The 23,481-nt window shown below is 41.8% G+C and overlaps 2 protein-coding genes across 2 annotated transcripts in view; both read left to right on the top strand.

The window, feature by feature from the left end:
* The window catches only part of Lpcat2 (lysophosphatidylcholine acyltransferase 2), a 57,757-nt gene that overhangs the window by 22,753 nt on the left and 11,523 nt on the right, over window positions 1-23,481 (top strand). The window contains exons 9-11 of the mRNA XM_090357631.1: window positions 5,854-5,936; window positions 8,385-8,510; window positions 10,128-10,281. Of these exons, the coding sequence (XP_090213757.1) occupies window positions 5,854-5,936; window positions 8,385-8,510; window positions 10,128-10,281 (363 nt within the window). The remainder of the gene's footprint in view (window positions 1-5,853; window positions 5,937-8,384; window positions 8,511-10,127; window positions 10,282-23,481) is intronic.
* On the top strand, window positions 19,685-20,581 carry Capns2 (calpain small subunit 2). The gene has a single exon (XM_090357630.1). It carries the CDS (start codon window positions 19,748-19,750, stop codon window positions 20,504-20,506), a length of 759 nt encoding a protein of 252 aa, XP_090213756.1. The 5' UTR covers window positions 19,685-19,747; the 3' UTR covers window positions 20,507-20,581.

The raw sequence follows: 23,481 nt of genomic DNA, 5'->3' as shown, positions 1-23,481 counted from the left end.
TTTTCCTCTTTGCAACACTAGGCAATAACCCTGAGCCACACAAGCCCTGTACTTCTGTACCCCTGAGCCACACAAGCCCTGTACCTCTGTACCCCTGAGCCACACATGCTTAGTCCTGAATTTCTTGCATATTGGTTAAACTTAGTCCAAAATGCATTATTCAATACTAGATACTGGTGGTTCATGCCTCTAATTGTACCTATTCAGGATGCTGGGAGGAAAGAAGCTGGGGCAGGAAAGTCCATGAGATTCTTATCTCCAGTTAACCAGCAAAAGGCCAGATGTGAAGCTGTGACCTAAGTGTTAGAGTGCTATCCTTGAGCAAAAAGTCTAAGGGACAGTGCCCAGGCCCTGAATTTAAGCCCCAGGACCAGCACACACACACACACACATACACACACACACAAACACACACACGGATTGTTCAACAATATGGTATCACCTTTTAAGATGATCTTTGAGTGGATTGTCCTTTAGATACTCATTCTGCGGAGTCATGAGACAGCTCAGTATTGTGAGTAGTGTAGCGTAGAATTTTACATCTTCTCTGAAATGATGAACACCAAACTCTTCAATTACTAAAACTGTTACCAGAGATATCTAGTGTGTGTAAACAATGCTTAGTGATATTTTTGCTGCCTTTTCTCCATCCATCTCCTTCTTCTGCACCATAGAGACTTTTTTTTTGGAAAAAGTTACCATTATCTTGACTCTGGATTGAAAAAGAATGTAAGTTCTTCTTGCTCAACACAATTGGTCTCTGGCATTTTTAAGTAAGATGCATTTGAACAGTGTGTATGTTGGCAGTGTATCCCTGCTGACAATTATTCCTTAATCAGTGCATGGTGATATAGTATGTTTCTAAAGTGTCACTTTGTGATTGCATGTGTCAAATTGCCATTCCAGAATATGCTTCTATAAGCACATCACTCAGTAACATAGGGAATAAGATAACTAGTTAGATAGGTGCCAGTGACTCGTGCCTTTCCTTTTAGCTATTCAGGAGATTGAGACCCAAAGTATCATGGTTCAAAGTCCAGGCAGAAAAGTCCAAAAGACTCCAACCAGCAAAAAAGCTGGTGCTGGAAGCATGGCTTAAGTGGTAAAGCACCAGCCATGCAAGCAAACCTGGCAAGTACAAGGCCCTGAGTTTAAACTGTGGCACTAGCAAAAAAAATAAAAATCAACCCCAAACCCTGAAAAACAAAAATCAAATATGACACATTCAGAATATACTAGTTTATTTATTACAAGACAGTGAATGAGTGCTAAATCGAACAAATACCACCATGTGGCAGCAGCCACTTTGTGAATGGAAACATGACTATCACATTGACCTTGAGGCTAGCTTTCTTCTTCACATACTAGCATGTCTTCAGAGCATATTGAAGTGGGGCTTGGTTCAAGGGTAAGGTGGTAGCCTTGAGCTGAACTTCTCAGGACAGCGTACAGGCCAAGAGTTCAAGCCCCTTCCCCGCCCCACAAAAGAACCATTTTGGGCTGGGATGTAGCTCAGTGGCAAAACACTTGCCTAGCAAGTGCAGCTTCCTGGGTTCAATCCCCAGTACCAAAAAAGAAAAAAAAAATACAGAGCATATTGACTTTAGAATCCACACATTGTAGGTACATATTGCTTCAGAAAAATTCCTTTACAAAACTTACAGTGAGATGGTAGTGGCTGGCATTATAACTAAAGCACTTTTTGTATTGCCTTCAGCAGTACAAATGGGTTTTCTTGCTTTAAAAAGAATATCTAGTTTAGGAAAGGAAAGATTATGGCAACAATGTTAGAATCAACATCCAGTCCTATAGACCACTTTTTAATTCTTCAAAAAGTCTTTTGCTTAGGGAAGGCTAAATACAGTCACACATTGCCTAACCACAGGGATATGTTCAGAGAAATGTAGTTTAGGCTATTTTACCCTTATGCAAACACTGTAATGTGTGCTTACCCAAACTGAGATGGTCTAGCCTGTGACACACCTTGGCTTTATGGCAGAGTCTATGGCTGCTGGGCTACAGACCTGAGATGGTCTAGCCTGTGGCACACCTCAGGTGCATGGCAGCTTTCAAGCTGCCACACAGTGAGTGTAGCCGGAGCTTGAAGCCTTTGGCATGAGTGGGTTTCATGGTCACTCTGCACTTAGACTATACTGACATGATAAAGATTTTTATTTCTTTAAGAATAAATTAATGTAAGTCACTTTTTAAAAACACTTTTGCAGAGGTGAGGAAGTGTGAACCCCAAAGCACAAATCAGGCACCAGTTGGCAATGTGTCAGCCTTCTTTTTCTCCTTGGGACAGTCTGTCTGAGTAGAGGATGGCAGTAAGGTCTGAGAGTGTTTTCATTGGTTTGGGGGCTCTGTGGGACCAGTCTCAGATGCAGAGGGGAAGGAAACAGAAAAGTCCCACCGCTGCCTTCTCTCTGAAGCTGAAAGTGATATCCATGCCAGCGGGCCAGGCAGAATGAGGTAAAAGAGGAATCACATTTTGGAAACATGAAGTAGGTGTAACTTCCTCTAGCATCCCTCCATGGTCTCTTTCAGGAGGAAAAGGCAGGATAGAAGAGATCCTACTCCCAATCCAAGAGATTGAGAATAGGTACCTTGAGTGTGGCAGGAGACTGTAGGAAATAGAAAGGCTAAATGCCTCCTCTGTACGAACTAGATGGGCAGACAGACTTCCAGAGTGCCATCGGCTGTTCCTGTGCCACAGCAGGTGAGGGAAAGTTAAGCCCTAATTCATAATGAGAGGGGATGGCTGAAGAAGTCAGAGGATAACGGTAGGGTGATGTATTTGGTAGCATGGCTGAGGTAGTAGTGTTGAAGACAATGTCTGTGGCCAGGTAAAGGGACTGGGAAATCAAGAGAGCACTAGATTATTGCTGGGAGAAGAGCAATGATGGGAGATGGTGGTGGTGTGAAGAAAACAGAAGTCCCTAGAGCATTTCAGTGTGTGTTGGGGCCATTACAATAACAATCATGGGCTTCTCCCTTGCTTGATTTTCCTTTCAAATAAAAGATGTGCTCCAGCTAGTAGCTCAGTCGGCAAAGTGGCAGCGGGGTTTCTTACCTAGGAGATTAGATACTTGATTAGAATTTGTATGTCGTTGCTTCTCCAGGAGGCAAAGGGTCTCTGAGGCCCAATGGTGTTGAGTTCCGGTTTCTTACTATTTTATACTCTCATGCAGTTTATTTCCTCAAGAATAAAATGCCAGGCTAAACCCAGACTTGTGGAAAAGCATTTTATGGACAATATTTCCCCCACAAATAATAACCAAGCCCATATTTCATGTGTTGTGTTTGATCAACACTGTAGCAATAAGGTTTTTTCCCCCTATGTACTTTTATGACTTATAAAACTACAGTACTATATATGGCCATTTGGCCTATGCACACGCACGCATACACACACACACACACACACACACACACACACACACACTCACTCATGCGCTCCCGGGCTCATGAGCAGGCACACACACACTGAGAAATATCTGGCAATTTAAAAAATTTACTTTCTTCAAACATTTTTTGTTAGAGATCTCATGAATAGTGATTTCAACTTCCTGTTTTCTTCCTTTCAAACTACATAAATATAGGAAATAGATTTATTCGGTTAGGATGCAGGGAAGTTTTAGTGGTACTCATTTACCAGGTGTTACTTGGGATTTGAAAGTGGCGTGGGGACCCCTGGTGGCGGTTTATTTCTCCACCCGGGAGACTAGTGATGCTCATTGCTGCTGCACAGTTCCAATGGAAAGGGGCTTTCGAGTTCATCAAATGGGATTGACCCTTTTGAGTGGGATCCTCGGATGACTTCCAGGACCGAAACAGCAAAGCAAGGACCTGATGCTCTTCCCACTGCCCCCTTGGAGATGTTAATAAAATGAATGTGAACAGTGAAACCACTCAGACTCTGAGCACATGAAATGCCCCCTGCATCCCAGCTGTGTTGTGTATTTTTGCTCCCTCCTCCTGACCCAGCTCTTGGGTTCTCTCATGGGGCCATTGCAGGAAATCGTAGGTCTTTTTCTCTCTTAGCCTCATTCACACCCTTCCACTCAAGTTACTGCCAAAACCTGAGGCCTGCTCTTATATCCTTTGCTTCAGCTTCCTCTCTGAGCTTACCTGTACCCTTGAGTAACAAGATTTAGAAACAGGTCTCTTTGGAAAATGTGAGGTTTCCTTGTTCAGACCTATATGGACCTGCTTTATTATTTTTTTAATCTTTGCTTTATTATTATTTTTTAAATCCTTACTGCTGTGTAAGCCTGGTTTGGCTGTAATGTAATTTCTTCCTACCCATTCTTTTTCTAGCAGGTAGCTATAGTAGAACGTACAGCAGGGAAATATTGAGAGCTAATCATACAAAGCCCTGGGTGTAAAGTACCCAACCCTGAGTCACAGGTGCCAGCTTTCCCTGCTGCTTCTCATGGTGTGACACAATTCTGCTTGGTGGAGGGCTTCCTGTACAAACATTCTTTGCCATATCCCCAGGAATGTGAACATTGCCTGGCACATGACAGATGCATGTTCATGCAATACTTGTTGAATATAATTCATTTAGCCATGATATTTTGAGTATCATTTAATTTTTCTGAACCTTAATTCTTTTCTTTTTTTTTCTTGGTAGTGTTGGTTTGAGCTTAACATTTATTAAGCAGGCATTCTACCATTCGAATCACACCCCAGTTCCCTTTTTGCTTCATTATTTTGTGAATAAGGCTCTTTGTTTTCCCTGGGGCTGGCTTCAGACCCCAATCTTATCTGTGCTCTGTCTCTCACAGAGTTAAGATTACAGGCATGGACCCCTGACGCCTATCTTGTTGAGATAGGGTTTTGGTAACTTTTCAAAGCCTAATTTGGCTTTGAACCATGCTCTACCAATATTTACCTCTTGCACAGCTGGAATTACAAGCATGTACCACCACGATGGCTATTTTAACCTTTCTTCTTTATGATAAAAACAGAGAAAGGGTTAATTGAGTGAAACAATGCACCTAAAACCAGCATGGTACCTGGTGCATACTTATAATTCAATAAGCAGTAACTATTAGCAAAATCACACCCCTGAAAAGCTGCAGTCCCGTGCAAACACCTCATAGGGCACTGTCTGCAGAATTAGCTGTTCTGACTGTTCCTTTCCCTAGGCATCACCTCCTGCTTTGGCTGTATTTCTCTGTCTTATAGGGGAGGGGGCAATTCGGACAGCAATCCTCCTATTAATGTTTCCTTCGTAACTGGGATGGCAGACAAACCACAACACCCAGATTTTCTATTGAGGTGGAGTTCATGGATTTTTTTTAGCCAGATTAGTGAAGAATTACTGCCTTCTGATCTTACCCTCTTGCATAGCTGAGATAACAGACTGGGAAGCTGACTTCAGAGAAAAAGAAAGAAAGAAAACTGAAGGAGAATTATCAAAACATAAAGTCCAATCAAATAGTAAAATATACTTGACATTGAAATGGATAGATAATACTATGAAATACAAAAACAAGAAAAGAAAAAAAAAGACCTAAGATGGGGAGATGCAGGTGTGAGAGACCAGCATTAGTAATTACAGCTTTACAGCCTCAGAATTGCACACCTCAGCTTGTTGTAACTTACAAAAACCTGTACTTGTGACAGAGACCTTCATTCAGACTTGAGGAGCCCTTACAACAGAGTAAGCACACAGGCAGACCCAGGACATACATGGAGATCTCCTGAGCCCACATCTAGAGCTCTTTTTTTTCTGTCCAGTCATCGCACTCTGAGATGATAAAGGACTCTGTACACCGATTGGCAGTCTATCCATGGATGTCTTGGGCAGAAGGAATGTTACAGAAAGGTGCATTTGTCTTTCAGTTTATGCCTGTTCAAGTACCAAACGATGAAGAGAAAAAAGACCCTGTGCTTTTCGCCAGTAGAGTCCGGAGTCTAATGGCAGAGTAAGTGTCTGTACACCATTATAACTAGTAAATAGTTGGGAAGTCAGTGGTTTAAAAAAAAAGTGGTTTAACCTTGCCTTACAGTTTCTCTCCTCTTTTTCCTAAATGTCTCCTTCCTAAACTTATTTGGATATGTAAAATAAGGAAGCTGTCAGTAAAATAACCTAAAATACTTTCCCAGTTGTAGCTCTAAACCAATGGAAAAAATGCCTTCCCCAAAAAGAGGGGGTAGGGTGTGATAGGCAGAAGAGATCAGTGGGTATCTTTCACAGCCAGTCTCCAGCTGGCCTGGCACTGTGGGACAGAGCCTTGTGACATTCCTGTGGTCTCCCTCCTCTCCCTTCAGCTTCCAAATAGCTGCCCCAAAAGGTCTGAGTTTGCAGAGAACAAATGCACAGGCTCTATTCTAGGCAGGAAAGAGTAGAATGTCAGGATTTAGAAACTGCAAAACGTAACGTGAACATTTTCCTGCACATCATGGAGTTTTAACTGGCCAGAAACCTAATCAGAGAGATTTTATACCATGCCAGTTCCCAGGCAGCCTTCGGGCCTGTCAGACGTGGATGTACCCACTCAACCCCTACCCCAAGCATGTCTGTCTCTGTCGCCCCCTGCAGGAGCCCTGGAGCTAACTGGCTCTTTGTGATCTCAGTAAAAATTCAGCAGGAAGCCCAAATTCAGCAAGAACTGCATAGCTTCAAGGTTTTACTTGGCCAAGGGGAACTTTGGTTGCTACACAAACTTGAATTAGGCCCCTCCAAAGTTCCCTCTTGTCATGGAAATTGGAATTATTGCTTTGCCTCTCATGTTTCTCATTGTTATTGTTGGTCGTGGGGTTTAGAGTTGGGGTCTGGGCACCCTTCCTGAGCTCTTTTGCTCAGGGCTAGTGCTCTACCACTTTGAACCACAGTACCACTTCCAGTTTTCTGGTGGTTAGTTGGAGATAAGAATTTCACAGACATTCCCTTCCCATGTTGGCTTCAAACTGTGACCCTCAGATCTCAGCCTCCTGAGCAGCTAGGATTGCAAGTGTGAGCCACCAGTGCCTGGCCTCTTGTGGTTTTGATTATTATGAGGCTGAAGTAGGAAAGTGTGAGATAACAGCCATTGAAAATGATGAAGAGCCAGCAGAAATGAGGGGCTGGTAGCCTTAGCAGTTGCAAATATTTCCCAGGCAGCATGCTTAGCTCTTTTTTTGTGTCAGCTAGTGCCATCAAGACAACTCTAGGAGAGGAGTAGCTCAGGCCCTATACCACCATAGGGGAGACCACTTTAAGGTTCACCTCCATATTTCCTGGTTCTGGAGCCCAAGCTGTTCACTATTGAGTGACACAAGTTATTGCTGTAATTCCTGATATACTCTAAAGCTTTGTTTTCCTTCTTAGGTATTTTAACATCCAAGTATTTATTCATTTTTAAAAAAGCCTAGAGAACTGGTATTAGATGGAAAACATGTGTTATTCAAATCACATTCATTCAAAAGTTACTGCTTATAACAATGATTCAACAAAGTCAAATAAAATTGAAGACATTTTATGATTCCTACTTGCTAATAAAGCTTAATGAAGAGGAGACATGAAGAAATAATTTCATGTGTTGTATAGCCTGTGTGTGTGTGTGTGTGTGTGTGTGTGTGTGTGTGTGTGTGTGTTCATTTCTTATTAATAATGACTTTCCCAAATCTAGGTTCGTTCAGTTTCTGAGCAGCTAGGAGGTGAAAAGGAGGGAGGCTCTGCTGTAGCTATGGAGGCTGTTAAGTTTGGAAGAAATATCAGCTCAGTAGCCATTTGTCTCAGTGTTTTAGAAGATTGCTATGTAGCAAGAGAACCCCTCATTACAAAAAAAAATGAGCAAGAGGAAAGGCAGGTGGCAACAGCTTGGGTACCTGGTTCTCTTGCGATGTACAAATGCCACTTACAGTTTAAACAGTACTTGCACCTACCCAGGTATTGCCTGTAATTAGCCCTGGGTACAATGAGAAGAGTGAATCTTAGGGCCAGTGCCACAAGGTCCCCAGCTGGTAAAAGATACATTAAGTCTAAGTCTGAAACCAAAATATTTGAATTACATGAAATTCAAGTTAGTTCATTATTATTGTTGTAGTGAAAACACAAGCTAAGGGCTAAGAGTGTGATTCACACTTGCCTAGCATGTGCAAGACCTTGGGTTCAATCCCCAGTAAAAGAGAGACAGAGAGACAGAGAGACAGAGACAGAATAAAACTTGCTAGCTATACACACAGAAGCATAGATGTGAAAAGCTTTACTTGGGCCACAGCAAAAGGCTGTGAAGGAATAGAGAAAATGTTTCTTTGGCAAGGAAAGTCACAACCACTGGATTAAGAGCTATGCTCTTCCATGTATTGTCTGTTAATCAGTTCAAGCCTAGTGGAAAACATCATCACCTTTTGTGAAACATTGTGTTCCCCACCCCTCCTAACTCTTGTAGAGCCCTGGGTGTGCCGGTGACAGACCACACGTATGAGGACTGCAGGCTGATGATTTCTGCGGGACAACTCACACTGCCCATGGAAGCGGGGCTGGTGGAATTTACCAAAATCAGCCGTAAATTGAAGTAAGTGTCTTCTTAGACTTTCAGATCGGCCTTAAAAGGGGATCTCATCTTTTCTTTCTCTTTATATTATGGCTCCATTCACAGATCCTGTGGTGTTTGCTATTCCTAACAGCCAGAATCAGGAGCTTATCTTCCATTTTATTGTTGAGTTTGGTTTAATTATTTCTGAGAACAGTTCAGTTGTGGATTGTGCATGTGTTGATTCCAGGAGGAAAACGAGGGACAGAGAACATGGATACAGATGGCCTTCCTTGTTGGGGATGTCTCCTCACAATCCATCAATCCTCCTGTTTCGGTACCAGAAGGTACCATGATACTTCACATGGAAAAAAAAATCTCGAATAATACTTCTGACCACTAATAAATACTTTCCCTAGATCTACCTTTCTTATTTTCTGGGTACTTGTTTTTATTTCCCCCAAAGGCAAAAACACAGTTGGTGCTTTTGCAATTTGGTATAAACCATTGACAATATTCTGGTCTAGCTATCGTGCAGAGACATTCTAGGTTCATTCTGTTCTTAGTCCTAGCGGGAATGAGAAGAGTGTAGAGCTTTAGTGGACCTTGATGTCTATTTTAGGCAGTTGTTGCAGAAGGAGTCACTATGTCCAAGTTCAGTGTTAAAATACAGTACTTTTGGCTGGGCACCCATTTCTCACTCCTAAAATCCTAGTAACCCAGGAGGCTGAGATATGAAGGTCACAGTTTGAGGTCAGTAGAAAAGTCCATGAGGATCTTACCTCCACTTAATTATCACAAAAAAAGTAAGAAATGAGCTGTAACTCAAAGTACTAGGCTGAGAGAGAAAAAAAAAACCAAACCAAAAAAAACCTTAGGAACAGTACATAAGCCCTATTCAAGCCTCAGGACTAGAAAAATTACACATACACACACACACACTCACATATATATACACACACACATATACATATCTACACATATGTATTGTATTTTTAATAAATGGTATAAAATATTATTGCAAGTAGTAAATTGTGTTGCTCTTGTTTTAGCATTATATCTGCAATAGCCCACAGATTGGAAAGTGTAACTACACACTGAAATTGGATGTAGAAATGTTGCTTGTTTCATTCTATATGACAAAGTCAGAAGTGATGTAAGCTGCAGTAGCTTTTCAGAGTTTCACCATCCTGACTTATTTATTTATTATAACTGGTAGTGGAGAAAGTATCTATAGTTTGATGAATCTCCTGGTTACAATATTTTGTGAAATACAACTTCTCAACCCAAAAGGTCCTTGAAAGCAAGGTTTACAACTTCTTTGGTAGCAACTCAGTAAATACTATTGACATTTAGAATAGAATTTATAGTCTCATTTTCTTCTCATGAAATGCTTTGTTATTCCACCACACTTTCCTGGCTTCCTTTTCTTTCCCTCTCATATTCCAGGGATATTCTCATATTCTTCAGTTATATGAAGATGCTTTTCATTTTAAAAAAATGTTTGCAGTTGTGTTCACTTTGCCCCTTTAAGAACTCATTTTCATCTCCTTTTTCATCTTAACCTATACAATGTCTTTTCCCTTGGACAAGGGAATAACGCAGTGTTCTTAAGGGTTGTAAAGAGCTAATCACATGTGTTTATGGTTCTTGGTTCAGACTAGATTGGGACGGCATTCGTAAACACCTGGATGAGTATGCCTCCATTGCGAGTTCCTCGAAAGGAGGGAGAATTGGAATCGAAGAATTTGCAGAGTACTTGAAGTTGCCTGTTTCCGATGTCCTGAGACAACTTTTCGCACTCTTTGACAGGGTATGTTAAAATTTAATCTTTAACAGTTGGACCTCGCCAATCCTCACAGGGCATAGATCAATACTAGAAGCATTCCAAGCACTTGTTAAGTCAGTGGCAGAACAATCAAGGTTGAGCTTGTAGTTTTACTGCACATTTTTTTTATATTTTTATCATCTAGTATGAATACCAATAATTTCATGGTGTGTGTATTGCAACAGTAATGATAGTGCATATTTATTTCAATTTATTCATTTGAAATAATCTTTTTAAGGTCAATACTAAATATTGTGACCATAGAGTCATATCCATAATGTAGAATTAGAGAAGGTTTTTTTTTTAGTAATTGGTGATGATCTCAGAGTTTATATAAAGATTTATACATTTATGGCATGGTGTGTGGGTTGTAATGTTTTATTCTAATGGTTTCTGCACTTCCCCTAAAATATATGAACCACAAGTAGATATTTTCAACTGTTTTCTGCTTATAAATATACAAGTATTCACGATTAGAAAAATAGTCAAAAAGCTATCTTGACAAAAAGGTTAGTAGGATTTCAAGTTCTTTTTTTCACATATGAAATTGCTAGGAAAATTTAGTCCTTTCCTGACAGTTCTGAGTTCCAACTAATTCATCGAGCATGAAAATACCCCAGCAACCAAAACACAACTATGCAAAAATCCAAGCTCTTAATGCCTTGCATTTATAGTTAAACCCTTCCCACCGCTGTCCTGGCAGTTCTGGCGCTGCTGTGCATCCCTGAAAGTTTGTACACCCCAGATGCCAGATCGGTGCAGCCGTATGGTACTAGTGTTTTTGTTCTGGCATCTTTCGCCTACCATCATGCATTTGAGATTCCAGGCTGGTAGATGTGTCCATTATCTGGCCTCCTTTAGTACTGAGTAGAGTCCTAGTGTGTAGACATGCTACCATCAACACTGGTATCCAACTGGGAGCAGTTTTGCATGTAGATATAGCCGAGCATTCATAGATGGGTTTTGTATAAATGTAGGCTTTTTGTTTCACTTGGGTAAAGACTTAAGAATATGATTTCTTTCTCCTTTTCTGAAGATGACTGGTTTGAACTTGTTCCTGAAGGATATTTTTGTTACATATAGAGTTCAGAATTGACTCTTAACAGTTTGAAGATATGCCATCATTGCCTTTTGAACCCCAAGGTCTAACAGCTTTGCCATCTGATCATTCTCCAAGTTGTGCTTTCCTTACCAATCTTTTTATGGTATTTTGTCCAGTTTCTTTTCTTTTCCTTCTTTTTTTTGTTTCTCTTTATATTTTTCTTGAGAGATTAGTCATATTTGGGAGAGATATACTAAACTAGGCTTGTTTCCAGAAGGCCTAGTCCTCCATTACTTCTAGAAAATGAAAACTTTTCAAGGAAGCCATAGGTTGAGGACAGCAGAATGGGACTCTTCTTTTTTTTCCAGAGCATGCTTTTCCTTCTAATGATTAACTTTGGTAACGTTCTTCAACAGAATGCCATTAAGTAACATTCCTCTGTAGGTAGTGTCTGGGGCACTCTTCAGGATGTGCTAGCAGTATATAAATGATTTGTCCTCTGACATGAAATTACGATGCATCAGTGCCATGACACATGGTATTGTATAAAAGGAAATGAAGATTTAAGGGGAGGAGAAGTCAATTGTTGGATGTATCTATGAAAGTTGAAAAATTAGAGGTACTTTTTTCACTTTCAAAATTTTAAGTGCTCCTGGGAGATTTCTAGAGTAATTTTCACTATGGCTTGAGAACCCATACAACTCATTATTGTTATGGGGTCAAGAGGAGGGGATTCCGCATCCCTCCAGGTGGGGATTCCACGTCACACCAGAGTCCACCACACAGAGACAGTCTCATATAAAAAGGTAAATTTATTGGGGAAGTAGTGGTGAACTGACCGGCCAGGGACACAGTGCAGACTTGGGAGCTGACACTCATGAGCAGCTCTCATGCTGGGTTTTTAAGGGCAAAACCCATGCAGTCGAACCTGGCCACACAGGTGGCCAATGGGATAGTTACATACACAGAGGGACCATTGCCAGCTCGGGCCACACACAGGTAGCCAATAGGGTTACAGCCCAGTGTTTGAATTTACCTATCACCTTAGTTGGAGTTGGCGCGCAAATTGGGAAGGTCTCCACACAAAGCGGATATCCCTCCCCATGGGGGTGGTGAGAAGGTCAAGGTTGCCCCTCCCTAGAAGGACAAAGGTGGCTGGGCTGTACCAGATATCCCTCCTCATGGGGGGAGGAGGTCAAGGTGGCTGGCCTGTACCATTGTCGACCTTCTACAATGGGGCGGGGGGGAACTCTTAGGCATTGTGGATGGCGCCAGTCTCTGCTCTCCTTAACACTCCCTGCTCCCCTTAACAATTATAAGGAAAATTTCTCTGTCTACATAACCAGGCACAGAAAGAATATCGCTGGGACATACAAACAAGAACAGGGACCCAGAAATGAGAAGAGATATGAAACCATAGACAAAGGAGGAAATTTGTAGCACATCTTAGACCAGCATTATAAATCAAAATTAAACATAGTATCTCTGGAGGTTTTTCTGCCTTCAGGTATCAGTCCCCATCTGCTACCAACCCCATTGTTTCCATAGCACTGGGAATTCAAGAAGGTTTGGGAGTTGGTAGAGCAAGGGTGAAAATAACCATCAATTATCCCGACTGACTCACTCTCAACTAGGCAAGACAGGTGGCCCCAGGCACTGGGGAGGCTGTGAGAATGGTCATCATGTTTCTCCAGGGACTGCTCTATGAGGCTCCCCAGTCATTTCTAGGCAAGCACTGTACCACTAGACAACACTCCTGGCCCCTCCTCAGTCATTTCTGTCTGAGGATTTGCTTCTCAGTAGCTTTAGCTAGAAACCTTAAGCTCATCTCTAAGGTGTTTTTCTTTTGATCTTCTTCATATTAGAAGACAGAGAAAATAGTCTAAGATCAATGACTAATGCACTCCATTTCGATCTTTCTTTCTCCCTCTCTTCTGTTAACACACCTGCAGGTCTGTGCCTGTGCCATGGCTTTGGCTTTCTGTTTTGTAAAGCTGATTTATGCAATTGCTACCCCACCCTGGGCACCTCCTCACTTCCATGCCAGGCTTGTTTTCCCAGTGTAGCTAAGTGATTTAGCTGGGGAACGTTTGATGGGAAAAGTAAGGAAGTTCAGCCTCTCTATAGTTTGTTTCTCTCTTATCTCGGTTAAATCTAGTGCGTAATGAGGCATGGGGGCGGGGAAGGAAGGGTGGGAAAGAAGAAAGGGCAGGCTGTTCCTGTTGCTTTTCAGTAGCCATAATTTCTTGTGATACAAAACTTCCATAAGACCTCTCATATACCTTTCCTCTACCTCCCCATTGTTCTCTTTCCTTTTTTCCCCTCTCAGTCTTTCCTCAAACGTAACACCATTGTCAGAATTTTAAAAACGGACAAAAGGCCTCACATTCTCCACCATTCCATCACTCTTTCTGCACAATGTGTTCTTAGCTAGTCTAGGAAAGCATAGTAGTGGCCTTTGTCTCAAGTAGTTCTAAAAATATAGCTACTTGCAAATTGTCCTTCGGATCCTCGGCTATTCAAGGCAAGGAATGTATGGCTCATGATCTGAGACATGGCATTGTGTATTAGTTTGAGGTCTTTCTTTTGGCAAGTTCCCAAATCCTGGGTGGAAAAAGACCCTTTTCATTCTTGAGTTTAATTTACCTTTTTATTTTTCACAAATATGAATTGAATTCCCCAGATCAAAGGTAATTGGAGTTAAGTTAAACATCCACATGAGTTCAAGTTTAGCACTAAAACTGATTTTAAACCAGTGTCTTCTCAGTATTTTCATATTCATCACTCAAATGCTAAATTTCTCTTACTAGGAGTCAAATTTGAAAGAATTATTATTTAAATAAAAATAATGAGCATACTTGTCATACAGTTGTTTTTGATATTTTTTTATTGTCTTTTGCTGGTACTAGGGTTTAACTCAGGGCCTCATTGTTGCTGGTACTCTACTACCTGAGCCATACCTCTAGTCATGCCTGTCTTTTTTGCTGGTTATGTTGGAGATGGAGTCTCACAGACTATTCTGTGCAGGCTGGCTTTGAACTTTGATCCTCTGGATCTCAGCTTTCCGAGTAGCTAGGATTATAGGCGTGGCCCACCCCATCTGGCTGAAGCAGTCCTTTGCACAGCGACAGTCATATTGTGCGTGGCAGCAGTTTGCATCTCAACCTCTTTAAGCACTGTGCTGTTGAGCAGAATTGTGCGCTATTGGGACGGTAGCATCTTTTGACCTTCTGACCTGTGAGACAGTTGCCACGTGTTTCAGTTATCACATACTTGTTGCTTGCTTGCCAACACTCCATGTTGCCTGCCTTTCACCTCTTACACTCTCACACACTGCCTCTCATAATACAGTCGTGTAACCATCTGACATCCTCACTACAACAACATTGTACTTTCAGAGATAGAGCTAGATTCCAGAGCCAGCAAAATTTTTCTATAAAGGGCCAGATGCAGGACAGTTTCTCCCTCTCAGAATCTCTGATTGCTGTTGCAAGCATTTATCTCTGACATTGTAGTACAAAAGCAGGCCTAGATGGTTCACTGGACCAGGGCGCATGGCTGGTCCCAATAAAACTTTATGTAACGTAGGCCTGTGTAGATTGGGCCCACCAGCTGTTGTTTGCTGTTCCTGCTTCATTGCCTAGGATGCTGAAACAAGGCAGGTTGATTGGTTGAAGGGCTGGGTCAACAATGGCATTTGGTGCTTAGATTGACCTTAGTTAATTGGTGGGCTGCTCCACATCCAATTTACAGCAGATCACTATGAATCTTCATTTTTTTGACTGACCTGGCTACCTCTTGTTAATACCTCCACTAGTGGTTTATCATCCATCTTCAGAGAAAATAGAAAAAGAAAGAGGAAGATGGGCTTATCATTCCTTAGCTATAGTCTGGCAAGAACTCAGAATCTCTCTCTCTCTCTCTCTGTCTCTCTCTCTCTGTCTCTCTCTCTCTGTCTCTCTCTCTCTCTGTCTCTCTCTCTGTCTCTGCCTCTCTCTCTCTCTCTCTCTCTCTCTCTCTCTCTGTCTCTCTCTCTCTGTCTCTCTCTCTGTCTCTCTCTCTGTCTCTGCCTCTCTCTCTCTCTCTCTCTCTCTCTCTCTCTTTGTTTTTATTAGAGCTGTTGCATATATAGTAGACCATTGTTCAGTGAGTTACTATTTCTATGCAAACAAATGGACAGGTTACTGTTACTTTTCCCACTTTTGCTGTCTAGTATTGAGTTCTTCTCACTGACTTGGTCCTTTGCTTAAATATTAGACAAGTAAAGATTGTGTAAGGGCTGGGATTGTGGCTTAGTGGTAGAGTGCTCAACCAGCATGCACAAAGCCCTGGATTGGATTCCTCAGTACCACATACACAGAAAAAGCCAGAAGTAGTGCTGTGGCTCAAGAAGAAAAAAAGAAAGGTTGTGTATACTTCAGCACTTCGGCAACTCAACCTTTTTGGCTATTGTTAATTTTTGTGGATCTTTTATTACTGCTTCATTATGTGGGATGAATGTTTCTTTGTCCCAAGTTTTTCTTGTCTGCCTGCTCTTGGTATTAGTTCAAGTGGATGCCTAGAGTGCCAATAATAACAAGCCAGCATCCCTGCCTGCCTCTTCCTGTTAAGAGGAGGCAGGCCACTGCCCTGTGCAGGTTTTCTTTGCACGCTAGAGTTAGGACATGACACCAAGGGGTATTAAGTAGTTGAGAAACAAGTGCCAGATCAATTTTTATGTTTCCTAGGTCATGCTTATGGTCATTCATCAGTATCGGCTGCTGTGTGAAATCCATTCTATAGTCTATGTGATAGAATTGTAGAGGAACTCTGTGGCTTTCTGGGTGGGACAGACCAACTTTTCTATTCAAATTGTCCTGAAAGTGGTGCTCCTGTGGCCAACCCTGCCTCTCTTCGGTTCTCGGGTTGATTTAGCTGTTTCCATGTAGCCTCGTGGAGTGTTTTCTGTCTGTTATTTAACTGAGAGTTACTGGACAGAGGAATGAACATGCTTTGTACTTTTGGCTTTTTAAAATTTACTTGTGGCTTTTTGATGTATGTGTGTCTGGGAGGCAAATAGAGGAAAGCAGACTGTAAAAGTTCAAGCTTAATCTCCGTACTAGCACAGATAGGTACCAGTAAGTTACTGGTCTTCTCTAAGAGCAAAAGGAAGTCAAGAACTTTAAGAACATGACTTTCTGACCAATTTAATTTCCCACTGTGACAGCCTAGGGTTGTAAGTAAAAAGGATAGATATAGATATGTTTCTATGAACTCTTAGAAAGACTTCTGATTTCATTCAACATGGCATGGTTAAAAACTCCAGTGACTTACAAAGGTCTGGTCTAGATCAGATTGCAGTTAGGGGAAAGCCCCACTCTGCAGCTGCAAGGACTGTGGGCCCTTTCATGTAGGGTTAGATCAGGTTCACCTCCATCACTTTGGAATTCATACATAGTTGACAGGTTGAACACCAGGTAATTTGTCCAAGTGAGGGTAAGTAAGCATAGCCCTAAAATGTTCAGAACCAGTCTCAAGATGTAGATAATTCAATTAGTGTATAGCAGTAAGGCATAGGCACAGAAAGGGAACCGAACTGGCTATTAATAATAAGCTGCCGTCCCCCTTTCGTCGCACGCAAATGTCTTAAACCCCTAGAATTACAGAATCTGCGGGACCTTTGCCATTGGATTGCCTATCCTCTCTATTTTTATAGGAAGCTGCCAGCCACAAGAGCCAGTTAACATGCTGAATTAATAGCTAGTTAATTGCAGAACTAGGACTAAAAATTTCTTGTTTGGTATTCTTATCACTACAGACTGTCACTGTTGACTTTTCAATTTATCAGTTTTCTTTTCTTTGATGAAGTTACTGAGGTCTACAACTATTATTATCAGTCAGCTTCGGATCCTTTGAATCATTGATTGTTGTGCTGCCACCCACTTACCTTCCAACCTTAGACGATTACTAATCTACTTTATGTCTCAATAGATTTCTCTTTCCTGGCTGTATACTTTAAATGAGATCTCTGGTCTCGTCTGTCTTGTTTAGCATGTTTGAAGTTCCATCCCTTTAGAAGGCATTAGTAATGTAATTCATTCCATTTTATTACTGGATAGTGATTCTTCATCTTCACCTAGAAGTAGTACAATACATTTATCTAGTCATGCTTGGTTCACACTTAGATTGCTTTAAAGTTGGACTGTTACAAATATTGTGGCCAATAATATTCACGTACTGTTGTTTGCCTTTTATGTTTGCCAACTCCTCCCTCAAATGAGATTAAGTTTTTCCTTCTACGTGGCCTACTCCCCTACCCTTTTCCTTTATAGCTGGACAATAGAATTCTCTCCCAGATAGCAATTAAGGTTACGATCAGTGTTTGGATAAATATCCATTGGGATTAAATAGTCTAAGAAGAAAAGACTTGCTAATCCATTACTCGTCTTAATATTACTTAACTACTGTTAGCCAAATGCCCTCCTTCTTCATAGACAAAAAAATGAGAGGAACTTGATTTTAACTGCAGCCAAAGAGCACTTGGGTTGGGCACAGGGAGGTACATTGTTTATGATGGTGGGTGCTATCTGTGATTATTAATTTACAATAGTACAAAAACAGAACCCTGGTGATTTCCTATCAGAGAGCCTTATGTGAAAGGATTTAAATCTGTCTAAGGCCAGATGGCCTCTTGTGATCCCCTCAAAGGAAACTCAGCCCTTTGTGGGACTTCTATGTGGTTAAGGAAGATAATCTGCCCTTGGGTGTTCAAAGGTGCTCTGTCATTGTGCCTGTGAAAAACAGTCATTATAGAGTTTCACACAACCCCTGTGTATGGTAGAAGGGAACAGGACATTTGTTCCTGTGTCTCCTGTTCTCTACCAGCTACTATGATCACTTCTACAGTCATACTGTTTACAAAGTAAGTTCAGGTTTTTAGGCTTCACATGTCACTAGTCAGTAGTTCTGCAATAAGTTATAAGGCAGGCTAAGTCACCTGCAACTCAAAACCCTGCCCAGCCTCAGTTTCATTTTTGTTGATCTCTCTTTACTTGGTATCACCCTCAGAATAAACTCCCAGAAATATACAACTCCTAAATATACAACTCCTAACTTGCCATCTCTTGAATACTTGATAGCCTTTAGCTCCCTTTGTCAATTTCACTTTGGAAAGATGAAAAGGTTCTGAAAATGAAAGGGAGGGGGTGATGCTTTCATAAGAATGCCCATTCTTAATGAAGGCAATAAATGTGCATGCTTTGTGTAAGATTTTAAATCACAATTTAAAATCTTTTAAAGTTGAAAACCAGGAAAAGCAGTGTTTATCCTATTTCATTTACCTATGATACAAAAAGTGAATGCGTGGTGTTAGCTGTTAGGGAATCCATTGCTGGTGGGAGAAGGGAGTAACTGGAAAAAAGTATTCAGGGGGCTTCAGGTTTCTGATTTGTGTCTGTGGATGAAATTCTTGAAGCTACACATATGAAGGTTGTATATAAGAGTTACACTTGAAAAAAGATTCAATTGATGCTGTGATGGGTCCCAGAAAACATCCTCAGACTTGTGAATTTCTGAATATAGGACCTGGGGACTTTACATGTGAAAAATCCCCTTTGAAAGTTTTTGTGAAGATCACCAGATCTCAATAATCTTCTAAAGGAAGGGAATGGATTCTTCAGTTCAACCCTCAGCAATATATTTGTTTTTTGTATGTGTGTATCTGTCATGAGCCGTAGACTCGGGGCCTGGGTGCTGTCCCTGAACTCTTCAGCTCAAGGCTACCACCCTACCCCTGGAGCTGGGTGTTATTCTTGAACTCTTCAGCTCAGGGCTATCACCCTACCCCTTGAGCCACAGTGCCACTTCTGGTTTTCTAGTGGTCAATTGGAGATAAGAGTCTCACTGTCTTTAGTTCCCTGGGCTGGCTCTGAACCGAGATCCTCAGATCTCAGCCTCTTGAGTAGGTAGCTAGGATTACAGGAGTGAGCCACCATGCCTGCCTAGCAATAAATATTTCTTAACAGAGGAAGCTATGTCTTCTCTGAGTTAATCTTCTCCTGCTGGAAAAAGTGCCTGTCGTTGTTGTTCACGTGCTAAGAGGGTGAAGAAAACAAGGACATTCAGAAATGTATCGTTTGATATTTTCTATTGAAGATAGTATTTTAATGTGCCCTAGGTGATCCTCTAGGAGGAGTTAGCTAGAAGAGTAGAAAACAGTCTTTATTTTAAGGCTTTCAAAGATGGCAGGTGCTAGGACCTTGTGGAGTCCTGGCAACTTCGGATGAACCATCCACTGATGGGTGTGGTGCTTTCCAAGCAGATTTGGAAAAGCCAGTTCTGCCTTGGTAAGCTGCCTGGACTCCTTTCCAGCCTCTTCATCCCATCTGCAAGATCTCCACAGCTTTTCGGCTTGCTTCTCAATCTGGAAGCATGTTCTTGGCAAAGGCTATATTAGAAGGGGCGGATCGAGGCCTTGGAGAAGCTCTGGGTGGTCTTCTCGGAGGAGGTGGTCAGAGGAGAGGGGGAGGGGGAGCAGGAGCAGGAGGAAATATTGGAGGGATCGTTGGAGGAATTGTCCATCTTATCAGCGAGGCTGCGGCTGCTCAGTACACCCCGGAGCCCCCTCCCACTCAGCAGCATTTCACCAATGTGGAGGCCTCCGAAAGCGAAGAAGTCAGGCGGTTCCGGCATCAGTTTGCCCAGCTGGCTGGACCAGACATGGAGGTGGGCGCCACTGACCTGATGCGTATCCTCAACAAAGTCCTGGCCAAGCACAAGGATCTGAAGACCGACGGCTTCAGTCTTGACACCTGCCGGAGCATTGTATCTGTCATGGACAGTGACACCACGGGGAAGCTGGGCTTCGAGGAATTTAAATACCTGTGGAACAACATCAAGAAGTGGCAGTGTGTGTATAAACAATACGACCGGGATGGTTCCGGCCATCTGCGAAGTTCTCAGGTGCAGGGTGCTCTGCAGGCCGCAGGCTTCCAGCTAAACGAACAGCTTTACCAAATGATCCTCCGCCGGTATGTTGATGAGGATGGGAGGATGGATTTCAACAACTTCATCAGCTGCCTGGTCCGCCTGGATGCCATGTTTCGTGCCTTCAAATCTCTGGATAGGGACGCCGATGGACTGATTCAAGTGTCCATCCGAGAGTGGCTGCAGCTGACCATGTATTCCTAAAGGAAATGCCAAGAGTTCAGGACCAGCACTGGAGGACTGGGCTTTCTGATGCGTTTTTCTGTCCTGCTGCAGTATGACAACGTGAGGTATCAGCAGATACTCACAGCCAGCCCTCACAGCTCCTGCATGGCTCTGAGCATGTGTAATGCTTTGCGGCTTAAGTAAAACACTGTTTTTTTTTTTACCCCATGAAAACTGTTCTGCATGGTTTGTATATCAGCTTTTTTAAGATACTGGATTTGTAGGGACTTGTAATGAGGAGGTATGGGGTGGGGTTCAAATGGAATAGGTTACCTGAAGTTGTTGCTTGTTTGGTAAATGGAGTTAGAAGGTTATCATGTGGTGAGATGTTAACAACTGAAGACAATTAAATCCTGGAATGAATCAAGAAAGCACTTAGGAGTGTGTATGTGTGGTGTGTAAGTTCAAAACCTTGTTTTCTTATAATTTTTTATCGGGTATTTCTATTATATAGAAACATGAAAAGTGCTCTCTAGGAAACCTTTACGGTATCTAGGAATAGGCTCAGAAATGCAAAGTTAAACGATTTCATATAAGGGTAGCATGCTTTAAATGTCAGTGCAGCTATCTCTAATTATAGAATCCTTCATTTTCTTCTATAGTAACTAAACATTTGGTGTGAGTTTTGCTCTGTTTTGGTAAATTTATAAACAGAGTTGGGCTAAAAGCACCTTTGATGGCCTCAGGGAATCAAAAGAATCATTCTTGCGCTCACTTCACATAAAACGAGATCTACCCAGCTAACATTAGCCAGCTCTTGTCATGTCTTGCCCTACCTCAGAGCAAGGAAAATTCTTTTGCTTATCTGTGGAAACTGTAGACAAGGAAAACAAACAAAAACATAAAAATAATAATCAGATTTGTATTTGGTTATTTGAAATTGGATAGGGAAGGGGGGAAAAACAAGATGAGGAGTGGGGGTGGGGGGAGGGAAATGGGGACCAAGCTATGAGAAAGGGTATCAATGTATGTGAATTAATGCACCTTCTATCTGGCAAATATAATGTAACCCTTCTATTAATTACAATAAAAATATATGAAAAAAATCAGTTTAGTGGAATATAGCCCAACCTAGAAAACAAATAGCGCTGACTCTTCTCCGCCCTGTGTAAAGTCAGAATCCTTGGGAGAATTTTTTTGAGTAAACTAGTACTGGAATCCCACTAAAAATAAGTCAAAAGAAGCCTCTTCAGCAGTAGAGCCCATGGAGGACTATTCCTAAGCTGCCCTGGAGATTACAAGTTCATACCACGACCCTTCCTGTCCCTGCCATCTCCCCAGGACTTTCAAAACTGTTTCTGCCATAACTGAGGCCATGCAGGAGAGGCCACATGGTAGTGGTCTTGGGTAAAGCCCTTGGGGTGATGTGATCACCCCAGCTATACATTAGCTGTACGAGGAAGAGGATGGTTTGTTGGGACATTTCCACAAATGTACAAATGTATTGCAACCAATCTCTTCCCCATCACCCTTCTTCCCCCTACCTTTTTTTATTTTTTTGGCCAGTCCTGGGGCTTGAACTGAGGACCTCAGCACTGTGCTTGGGCTTTCTCAAGGCTAGTGCTCTACCACCTGAGCCATAGTACCACTTCCAGCCTTTTCTATGTATATGGTACTGAAGAATTAAACCCAGGACTTGATGCATGCCAGGCAAGCACTCTACCACTAGGCTACACTCCCAGCCCGCCCTACCTTCTTAATATAATTTCAACAAGGTTCATATTTCTATTTTCATATATGCAGACTACTTGAACCATGCTCAGCTTTGTAATGTTAATACAGGATCCTTATGTGAATAGACTCAGGAGAAGTGGTACGGACACTAGCTGCCCACTAGTTCATTGGTTTCTATCCCTTCTGCTAATATATCTACCTATCTATACACACATATACACACATAAATGGATATACATATATATGTGGGTATATGTATATATTTATGCATATATATGTATATTAATGGATTCTCTGTCCAAGGCTATTTGGAAGGGTCTTCCTGAGTTTCAAGATAAATTCTTCTTTCCTCTTTTGACTCTTTTAGGAGTAGGTTATAGCCTATGTAATTGCCTGTTAGGAGTCTCTGAGGCCCTGGGTAAAATTGAAGAGGTTGGCATAAGGCCTCTGTGCTTCCCACCATCACTATCACATAATCTTTATGAAACACTACAGGCCTGTAATTCTCAGGTGAGCCAAGCACGCAAAGCACATCCACGTTCCTCAGGGGACTTGTGACTTCGCTTGGTCTGGAAAGCTCCTTAGAGCATGTATGGTTATAAAAGCCTACGTTGGCTGACAGTGAACTTCCCTCTTTTGAGAAGAAATCCAGGAATCTTGACAGGCATGAATGGGTGGCAAAAGAATAGCCAGTAAAGGGAGACAGCTGTCAAGCTGCCTGTTAAAGGACTGAGAATATTAAATTTATAATGTAATTTTTTCACTTTATGGTTGAGAGAATGGCAGTGTGGGACAAATGCACCACAAATGTTTTATTAAAGGTAAGACAATCCTCTCACACAAGGTGTAGTATGAAGTCTTTCCGCCATTTCCCAAGGTGAGCAATACTTGCAGTTATGACTCTCTCCCAGCATGTGTGTGGAAGAGCACTCTGAGTGGATGTGCTATTCTCTCCTGGTCTCCTGGGGTTTGTAATGGAGACTCTAAGTCACCAGTGTGGATAGTAGAAAATTCACTCACCTTTAGCTTTCTCCAAATGGACAACTCTTTGGCATTGCATAGAATTGAATGTCTTCATTGTTCTTCAGTATTTGATGTTTTCAAAGCACATTTGCAGTGTTACTAGAAGTGTTAATTAACAACTTAAAAAATGTGTTCAATTCATATGAAAAACTATAGAGCATGAAGACCTGAGTTCAAGCCTCAGTACTGGTGCACACATGTATACACACACACACACATACACACACACACACACTATTTGTAGAGGCACCTTCTGA

This window comes from Megascapheus bottae, chromosome 24 (genome assembly GCF_031878675.1).
Source record: "Megascapheus bottae isolate mThoBot1 chromosome 24, mThoBot2.hap1, whole genome shotgun sequence".
NCBI classification, from domain to species: Eukaryota; Metazoa; Chordata; class Mammalia; order Rodentia; family Geomyidae; genus Megascapheus; species Megascapheus bottae.
The sequence above is the reverse complement of the archived record's forward strand: the minus strand, read 5'-3'. Positions and strand labels throughout refer to the sequence as shown.